We start from the raw sequence: 10,380 nt of genomic DNA on the forward strand, positions 1-10,380 counted from the left end.
GTGAGTATAGGGAGCTGCTGTCAGTATATACAGTGAGTGCACAGGGAGCTGCTGTCAGTATATACAGTGAGTACAGGGAGCTGCTGTCAGTATATACAGTAAGTACACAGGGAGCTGCTGTCAGTATATACAGTGAGTACAGGGAGCTGCTGTCAGTTTATACAGTGAGCTGCTGTCAGTATATACAGTGAGTACAGGGAGCTGCTGTCAGTATATACAGTGAGTACACAGGGAGACGCTGTCAGTATATATAGTGAGTACACAGGGAACTGCTGTCAGTATATACAGTGAGTACACAGGGAGACACTGTCAGTATATACAGTGCGTACACAGGGAGACACTGTCAGTATATACAGTGCGTACACAGGGAGCTGCTGTCAGTATATACAGTGAGTACAGGGAGCTGCTGTCAGTATATACAGTGAGTACACAGGGAGCTGCTGTCAGTATATACAGTGAGTACAGGGAGCTGCTGTCAGTATATACAGTAAGTGCACAGGGAGCTGCTGTCAGTATATACAGTGAGTACAGGGAGCTGCTCAGTATATACAGTGAGTACAGGGAGCTGCTGTCAGTATATACAGTGTGTACACGGGGAGCGGCTGTCAGTATATACAGTGAGTACAGGGAGCGGCTGTCAGTATATACAGTGAGCTGCTGTCAGTATATACAGTGAGTACAGGGAGCTGCTGTCAGTATATACAGTGAGTACACAGGGAGACGCTGTCAGTATATACAGTGAGTACACAGGTAGCTGCTGTCAGTATATAAAGTGCGTACACAGGGAGCTGCTGTCAGTATATACAGTGAGTACAGGGAGCTGCTGTCAGTATATACAGTGAGTACACAGGGAGCTGCTGTCAGTATATACAGTGAGTACACAGGGAGCTGCTGTCAGTATATACAGTGGGTACAGGGAGCTGCTGTCAGTATATACAGTAAGTACAGGAGCTGCTGTCAGTATATACAGTGAGTAAACCGTGAGCTGCTGTCAGTATATACAGTGAGTACAGGGAGCTGCTGTCAGTATATACAGTAAGTACACGGGGAGCTGCTGTCAGTATATACAGTGAGTACAGGGAGCTGCTCAGTATATACAGTGAGTACAGGGAGCTGCTGTCAGTATATACAGTGTGTACAGGGAGCGGCTGTCAGTATGTACAGTGAGTACAGGGAGCGGCTGTCAGTATGTACAGTGAGCTGCTGTCAGTATATACAGTGAGTACAGGGAGACGCTGTCAGTATATATAGTGAGTACACAGGGAACTGCTGTCAGTATATAAAGTGCGTACACAGGGAGCTGCTGTCAGTATATACAGTGAGTACACAGGGAGCTGCTGTCAGTATATACAGTGGGTACAGGGAGCTGCTGTCAGTATATACAGTGAGTACAGGGAGCTGCTGTCAGTATATACAGTGAGTATAGGGAGCTGCTGTCAGTATATACAGTGAGTATAGGGAGCTGCTGTCAGTATATACAGTGAGTGCACAGGGAGCTGCTGTCAGTATATACAGTGAGTACAGGGAGCTGCTGTCAGTATATACAGTGAGTACACAGGGAGCTGCTGTCAGTATATACAGTGAGTACAGGGAGCTGCTGTCAGTATATACAGTGAGTACAGGGAGCTGCTGTCAGTATATACAGTGAGTACACAGGGAGCTGCTGTCAGTATATACAGTGAGTACACGGGGAGCGGCTGTCAGTATATACAGTGAGTACACGGGGAGCTGCTGTCAGTATATACAGTGAGTACACAGGGAGCTGCTGTCAGTATATACAGTGAGTACACAGGGAGCGGCTGTCAGTATATAAAGTGCGTACACAGGGAGCTGCTGTCAGTATATACAGTGAGTACAGGGAGCTGCTGTCAGTATATACAGTGAGTACAGAGAGCTGCTGTCAGTATATACAGTGAGTACAGGGAGCTGCTGTCAGTATATACAGTGAGTACAGGGAGCTGCTGTCAGTATATACAGTGAGTGCACAGGGAGCTGCTGTCAGTATATACAGTGAGTACAGGGAGCTGCTGTCAGTATATACAGTGAGTGCACAGGGAGCTGCTGTCAGTATATACAGTGAGTACAGGGAGCTGCTGTCAGTATATACACTGAGTACACAGGTAGCTGCTGTCAGTATATACAGTGAGTGCACAGGGAGCTGCTGTCAGTATATACAGTGAGTACAGGGAGCTGCTGTCAGTATATACAGTGGAGGGCAGGGTGTAGCATCCAGGTCAGGACCTGATAAGTACGAGAGTCGCCCTCATCCGCAGGGGCCCCCCCTCCCCCCATAGAGGAGACAATATGTAGCAGTGCTGTATCCCATCAGAGCCCACCATTCCTCCGATACAGGCAGCAGTTGGTCACGTCACTATGACAACAACTACTGGGCAGGTGGGACCCCTGACTCCGCGACAGTAAGCTGCTGGTCATCACCCTGAGCGGCTCTATATATACTATCCAGGCGGACCACAGGAACCAGCATTGTCACCTCCATCCGGAATCATCAGATTTTATTGATTTCATCTCAGCTACAAAATAAAGAGCAATAATTACAGAACACAAAAGTATAACAGAGCGAGGTGCATGCAGCTCCTCCCCCGGCAGCCATGATGGAATCACAATCCTCCCCTCTAAGAGGCGCTGAAATGTCTGGTGCGTTCACTGGGGTCCCAGTCACTGGATTCACTCACACGCCGCTCTCGCTCCCGTGTCACAAAGTTTAGGAGATCAATGGCCGTCACCACTCCGAACACCATCTGCTTCTTACTGGAGGACCCGTCATTGTGATCTGCTGAGAGACAGCCCACAGGTGAAAGACAGCCCACAGGCGAGAGACGGCCCAGAGACAGCCCACAGCCAAAGGACAGCCCACAGGTGAGAGACAACCCAAAGCTGAGGGACAGCCTGGAGACAACCCACAGCCGAGGGACAGCCTAGAGACAACCCACAGCCGAGGGACAGCCTAGAGACAACCCACAGCCGAGGGACAGCCTAGAGACAACCCAAAGCTGAGGGACAGCCTAGAGACGACCCCCAACCGAAGAACGACCCAGAGCTTAGATACAACTCACAGCCGAGGGAAAGCCCACAGGTGAGAGACAACCCTCAGCTGAGGCACAGCCTAGAGACAACCCACAGCCGAGGGACAGCCTAGAGACAACCCACAGCCGAGGGACAGCCTAGAGACAACCCACAGCCGAGGGACAGCCTAGAGACAACCCACAGCCGAGGGACAGCCTAGAGACAACCCACAGCCGAGGGACAGCCTAGAGACAACCCACAGCCGAGGGACAGCCTAGAGACAACCCACAGCCGAGGCACAGCCTAGAGACAACCCACAGCCGAGGGACAGCCTAGAGACAACCCACAGCCGAGGGACAGCCTAGAGACAACCACAGCCGAGGGACAGCCTAGAGACAACCCACAGCCGAGGGACAGCCTAGAGACAACCCACAGCCGAGGGACAGCCTAGAGACAACCCACAGCCGAGGGACAGCCTAGAGACAACCCACAGCCGAGGGAAAGCCCACAGGTGAGAGACAACCCACAGCTGAGGGACAGCCTAGAGACAACCCACAGCCGAGGGACAGCCTAGAGACAACCCACAGCCGAGGGACAGCCTAGAGACAACCCACAGCCGAGGGACAGCCTAGAGACAACCCACAGCCGAGGGAAAGCCCACAGGTGAGAGACAACCCACAGCCGAGGGAAAGCCCACAGGTGAGAGACAACCCACAGCTGAGGGACAGCCTAGAGACAACCCACAGCCGAGGGACAGCCTAGAGACAACCCACAGCCGAGGGAAAGCCCACAGGTGAGAGACAACCCACAGCTGAGGGACAGCCTAGAGACAACCCACAGCCGAGGGACGACCCAGAGCCTAGAGACGGCCAACAGCCAAAGGAAAGCCCACAGGTGAGAGACAACCCAGAGCTGAGGGACAGCCTAGAGACAACCCACAGCCGAGGGACAGCCTAGAGACAACCCACAGCCAAGGCACAACCCAGAGCCTAGAGACGACCCCCAACAGAAGAACGACCCAGAGCTTAGATACAACTCACAGCCGAGGGAGGACCCAGAACCTAGAGACAACCCACAGCTGAGGGACGACCCATAGCCTAGAGACGGCCAACAGCCAAAGGAAAGCCCACAGGTGAGAGACAACCCACAGCTGAGGGAAGGCCTAGAGACAACCCACAGCCTAGGGACAGCCCAGAGCCTCCAGACAGCCAAGGCGCAGCCCAGAGACAACCCACAGCCTAGAGACGACCCACAACCGAAGGACGACTCAGAGCTTAGATACAACCCACAGCCGGGGCACAGACCAGAGCCTACAGACAACCCACAGCCAAGGCACAGCCCAGAGCTTCAAGACACCCCACAGCGAGGGACAGCCCAGACCCTAGAGACAACCCACAGCCTAGAGATGACCCACAACCGAAGAACGACCTAGAGCTTAGATACAACCCACAGCCGAGGCACAGGCCAGAGCCTATAAAACAACCCAGAGTCAAGGGACAACCCAAAGCTGATGGACTGCCCAGCGCTAAGTGACAAAGCTTTTACAAGGTCCAAAAACGGTGAGGATGTTGCTGAGTACAGCCAGCGATATAGAGATGGGAAAAGAAAGGGAGGAGGGGGCTAGGGAAAGGAGGAGGGTTAGGGAAGGGAGGAGGAGGAGCTAGGGAAGGGAGGAGGGTTAGGGAAGGGAGGAGGAGAAGCTAGGGAAAGGAGGAGGGTTAGGGAAGGGAGGAGGAGAAGCTAGGGAAGGGAGGAGGGTTAGGGAAGGGAGGAGGAGAAGCTAGGGAAAGGAGGAGGGTTAGGGAAGGGAGGAGGAGAAGCTAGGGAAGGGAGGAGGGTTAGGGAAGGGAGGAGGAGAAGCTAGGGAAAGGAGGAGGGTTAGGGAAGGGAGGAGGAGAAGCTAGGGAAGGGAGGAGGAGAAGCTAGGGAAGGGAGGAGGAGCTAGGGAAGGGATGAGGGTTAGGGAAGGGAGGAGGAGGAGCTAGGGAAGGGAGGAGGAGAAGCTAGGGAAAGGAGGAGGGTTAGGGAAGGGAGGAGGAGGAGCTAGGGAAGGGAGGAAGAGCTAGGGAAGGGAGGAGGAGAAGCTAGGGAAGGGAGGAGGAGAAGCTATGGAAGGGAGGAGGAGAAGCTAGGGAAAGGAGGAGGGTTAGGGAAGGGAGGAGGAGGAGCTAGGGAAGGGAGGAAGAGCTAGGGAAGGGAGAAGGAGAAGCTAGGGAAGGGAGGAGGAGAAGCTATAGAAGGGAGGAGGAGAAGCTAGGGAAGGGAGGAGGGGGAGCTAGGGAAAGGAGGAGGGGGAGCTATGGAAGGGAGGAGGGGGAGCTAGGGAAGGGAGGAGGGGCTAGGAAGGAGGGGGAGCTAGGAAAGGGAGGAGAGGCTTGTCAAACGAGAAGCAGCAATGACAGGAATGAAGGCAGCCCCTACTTACACTGAATCTGCTCATGAACCACTAGAGCAAAGTGATCCGTCTCCAGGATACGGGATAGTTTCCCCAGATTGTCCATGAGGTGCACCTAGAGGAAAGAAATACAATATACCTCATCCTGTGCATCCTGTGACATCGCACTGCACCAACACAACTGCAATACCAAACACAACCATAGGAGGGAGGGGGCGCTATCATACACTGCACCCCTCCAGCCAGTGACCACCACCACATTCCCCCCTTACCAGGGACGCATCTGCCATGAGGCGAAGTGAAGTTTTCGCCTCAGGCGGCAGCTCATAGGATCCTGCAGGGGGCGGCACTGGCCGCCCCTGCACAGTGAGCGTTCATGCTTATATTATATACCTGACCGCTCACTGACTACAGGAACAGAGAGATCAGCCCCAGACTGAGGTGTCTGCTCCTGTATGCATATTCAGGGGCGTGCTACGCTAATAGCGTACCGCCCACGGAATTTACGTGCAGAAGCAGGGACTCCAGAGTGATGCTTGACTCCCTGCTCCTGCACTGTACAGACCCCCTGCTGTCAGCTGGGGGATTATATGGAGATGAAGAGACACGGGGGGGGGGGGGGGGGGTTATATGGAGATAAGACACAGGGGGGATTATATGGAGATGAAGAGACACAGGGGGGGATTATATGGAGATGCGAAGACAGGGGGGGTTATATGGAGATGAAGAGACACAGGGGGGATTATAAAGGGATGAAGAGACACAGGGGGGGATTATATGGAGATGAAGAGACACAGGGGGGGATTATATGGAGATGAAGAGACACAGGGGGGGATTATATGGAGATGAAGAGACACGGGGGGGGGGGGGGGGGTTATATGGAGATGAGAAGACAGGGGGGATTATAAGGAGATGAGAAGACAGGGGGGATTATAAGGAGATGAAGAGACACAGGGGGGGGTTATATGGAGATGAAGAGACACAGGGGGGATTATATGGAGATGAAGAGACACAGGGGGGATTATATGGTAAGATGCGAAGACAGGGGGGGTTATATGGAGATGAAGAGACACAGGGGGGATTATAAAGGGATGAAGAGACACAGGGGGGATTATATGGAGATGAAGAGACACAGGGGGGATTATATGGAGATGAAGAGACACAGGGGGGATTATATGGAGATGAGAAGACAGGGGGGATTATATGGAGATGAAGAGACACAGGGGGGGATTATATGGAGATGAAGAGACACAGGGGGGGGGGGGGTTATATGGAGATGAAGAGACACAGGGGGGATTATATGGAGATGAAGAGACACAGGGGGGTTATATGGAGATGAGAAGACAGGGGGGATTATATGGAGATGAAGAGACACAGGGGGGATTATAAAGGGATGAAGAGACACAGGGGGGATTATATGGAGATGAAGAGACACAGGGGGGATTATATGGAGATGAAGAGACACGGGGGGGGGGGTTATATGGTGATGAGAAGACAGGGGGGATTATAAGGAGATGAGAAGACAGGGGAGATTATAAGGAGATGAAGAGACACAGGGGGGGTTATATGGAGATGAAGAGACACAGGGGAGATTATAAGGAGATGAAGAGACACAGGGGGGATTATATGGAGATGAGAAGACAGGGGGGATTATATGGAGATGAGGAGCCACGGGGAGGATTATATGGAGATGAAGAGACACAGGGGGGGATTATATGGAGATGAAGAGACACAGGGGGGGATTATAAAGAGATGAAGAGACACAGGGGGGATTATAAGGAGATGAAGAGACACAGGGGGGGATTATATGGAGATGAGAAGACAGGGGGGGTTATATGGAGATGAGAAGACAGGGGGGATTATAAGGAGATGAAGAGACACAGGGGGGGATTATATGGAGATGAAGAGACACAGGGGGGGATTATAAAGAGATGAAGAGACACAGGGGGGATTATAAGGAGATGAAGAGACACAGGGGGGGATTATATGGAGATGAAGAGACACGGGGGGGGGTTATATGGAGATGAGAAGACAGGGGGGATTATAAGGAGATGAGAAGACAGGGGAGATTATAAGGAGATGAAGAGACACAGGGGGGATTATATGGAGATGAGAAGACAGGGGGGATTATATGGAGATGAGGAGCCACGGGGAGGATTATATGGAGATGAAGAGACACAGGGGGGATTATATGGAGATGAAGAGACACAGGGGGGGATTATAAAGAGATGAAGAGACACAGGGGGGATTATAAGGAGATGAATAGACACAGGGGGGGATTATATGGAGATGAGAAGACAGGGGGGGTTATATGGAGATGAGAAAACAGGGGGGATTATAAGGAGATGAAGAGACACAGGGGGGATTATATGGAGATGAAGAGACACAGGGGGGATTATAAGGAGATGAAGAGACACAGGGGGGGATTATAAGGAGATGAACTAGACACAGGGGGGTATTTATATGGAGATGAAGAGACACAGGGGGGATTATATGGAGATGAAGAGACACAGGGGGGATTATAAGGAGATGAAGAGAACAGGGGGGATATATGGAGATGAAGAGACACAGGGGGGGATTTATATGGAGATGAAGAGACACAGGGGGGATTATATGGAGATGAAGAGACACAGGGGGGGATTATATGGAGATGAGAAGACAGGGGGGATTATAAGGAGATGAGAAGACAGGGGGATTATAAGGAGATGAAGAGACACAGGGGAGATTATAAGAAGATGAAGAGACACAGGGGGGATTATATGGAGATGAAGAGACACAGGGGGGGATTATATGGAGATGAAGAGACACAGGGGGGGATTATATGGAGATGAAGAGACACAGGGGGGGGGGGGTTATATGGAGATGAGAAGACAGGGGGGATTATAAGGAGATGAAGAGACACAGGGGGGGATTATATGGAGATGAAGAGACACAGGGGGGGGATTATATGGAGATGAGAAGACAGGGGGGATTATATGAGATGAGAAGACGGGGGGATTTATAAGGAGATGAAGAGACATGGGGGGATTATATGGAGATGAAGAGACACAGGGGAGATTATAAGGAGATGAGGATACACAGGGGGGATTATATGGAGATGAGAAGACAGGGGGGGATTATAAGGAGATGAAGAGACACGGGGGGGGGGATTATATGGAGATGAGACACAGGGGGGGGGTTATATGGAGATGAAGAGACACAGGGGGGGAATATATGGAGATGAAGAGACACAGGGGGATTATAAGGAGATGAAGAGACACGGGGGGGGATTATATGGAGATGAGAAGACAGGGGGGATTATAAGGAGATGAGAAGACAGGGGGGATTATATGGAGATGAAGAGACACAGGGGGGATTATAGGAGATGGGGGACACAGGGGGGATTATATGGAGATGAGAAGACAGGGGGGGATTATAAGGAGATGAAGAGACACGGGGGGGGGGGATTATATGGAGATGAGACACAGGGGGGGGGGGGGGTTATATGGAGATGAAGAGACACAGGGGGGGAATATATGGAGATGAAGAGACACAGGGGGGATTATAAGGAGATGAAGAGACACGGGGGGGGATTATATGGAGAATGAGAAGACAGGGGAGATTATAAGGAGATGAAGAGACACAGGGGGGATTATATGGAGATGAGAAGACAGGGGGGATTATATGGAGATGAGGAGCCACGGGGAGGATTATATAGAGATGAAGAGACACAGGGGGATTATATGGAGATGAAGAGACACAGGGGGGGATTATAAAGAGATGAAGAGACACAGGGGGGATTATAAGGAGATGAAGAGACACAGGGGGGATTATATGGAGATGAGAAGACAGGGGGGGTTATATGGAGATGAGAAGACAGGGGGGATTATAAGGAGATGAAGAGACACAGGGGGGATTATATGGAGATGAGAAGACAGGGGGGGATTATATGGAGATGAGGAGCCACGGGGAGGATTATATGGAGATGAAGAGACACAGGGGGGATTATAAGGAGATGAAGAGACACAGGGGGGGATTATATGGAGATGAGACACAGGGGGGGATTATAAGAGATATGAAGAGACACAGGGGGGATTATAAGGAGATGAAGAGACACAGGGGGGATTATATGGAGATGAAGAGACACAGGGGGGATTATAAGGAGATGAAGAGACACAGGGGGGATTATATGGAGATGAAGAGACACAGGGGGGGATTATATGGAGATGAAGAGACACAGGGGGGATTATATGGAGATGAAGAGACACAGGGGGGGATTATATGGAGATGAGAAGACAGGGGGGATTATAAGGAGATGAGAAGACAGGGGGGATTATAAGGAGATGAAGCGACACAGGGGAGATTATAGAAGATGAAGAGACACAGGGGGGATTATATGGAGATGAGAGACACAGGGGGGGATTATATGGAGATGAAGAGACCACAGGGGGGGATTATATGGAGATGAAGAGACCACAGGGGGGGGGGGTTTATATGGAGATGAGAAGACAGGGGGGATATAAGGAGATGAAGAGACACAGGGGGGGATTATATGGAGATGAAGAGACACAGGGGGGGATTATATGGAGATGAGAAGACAGGGGGGATTATATTGAGATGAGAAGACAGGGGGGATTATAAGGAGATGAAGAGACATGGGGGGATTATATGGAGATGAAGAGACACAGGGGAGATTATAAGGAGATGAGGATACACAGGGGGGATTATATGGAGATGAGAAGACAGGGGGGTATTATAAGGAGATGAAGAGACACGGGGGGGGGATTATATGGAGATGAGACACAGGGGGGGGGGGTTATATGGAGATGAAGAGACACAGGGGGGGAATATATGGAGATGAAGAGACACAGGGGGATTATAAGGAGATGAAGAGGACACGGGGGGGGATATATGGAGATGAGAAGACAGGGGGGATTATAAGGAGATGAGAAGACAGGGGGGATTATATGGAGATGAAGAGA

At 51.4% G+C, this 10,380-nt stretch overlaps 1 protein-coding gene across 2 annotated transcripts; it reads right to left on the reverse strand.

Moving 5' to 3' along the window:
- Positions 1–2,496: 2,496 nt before the first annotated feature.
- CBS (cystathionine beta-synthase) lies at positions 2,497–5,556 on the reverse strand. Of its 2 annotated transcripts, none has more exons than XM_069946248.1 (2): positions 5,450–5,556; positions 2,497–2,791 (listed from the first exon to the last, which is right to left on the reverse strand). In XM_069946248.1, exons 1-2 carry the CDS (start codon positions 5,523–5,525, stop codon positions 2,634–2,636), a joined length of 234 nt encoding a protein of 77 aa, XP_069802349.1. In that variant the 5' UTR covers positions 5,526–5,556; the 3' UTR covers positions 2,497–2,633. The 2 variants fall into 2 exon arrangements, with proteins under 2 accessions (XP_069802349.1, XP_069802348.1); XM_069946247.1 differs by having other exon boundaries at positions 2,497–2,794; positions 5,450–5,555.
- Between the last annotated feature and the right edge of the window lie 4,824 nt (positions 5,557–10,380).

This window comes from Dendropsophus ebraccatus, chromosome 11 (genome assembly GCF_027789765.1).
Source record: "Dendropsophus ebraccatus isolate aDenEbr1 chromosome 11, aDenEbr1.pat, whole genome shotgun sequence".
Lineage (NCBI taxonomy): Eukaryota > Metazoa > Chordata > Amphibia > Anura > Hylidae > Dendropsophus > Dendropsophus ebraccatus.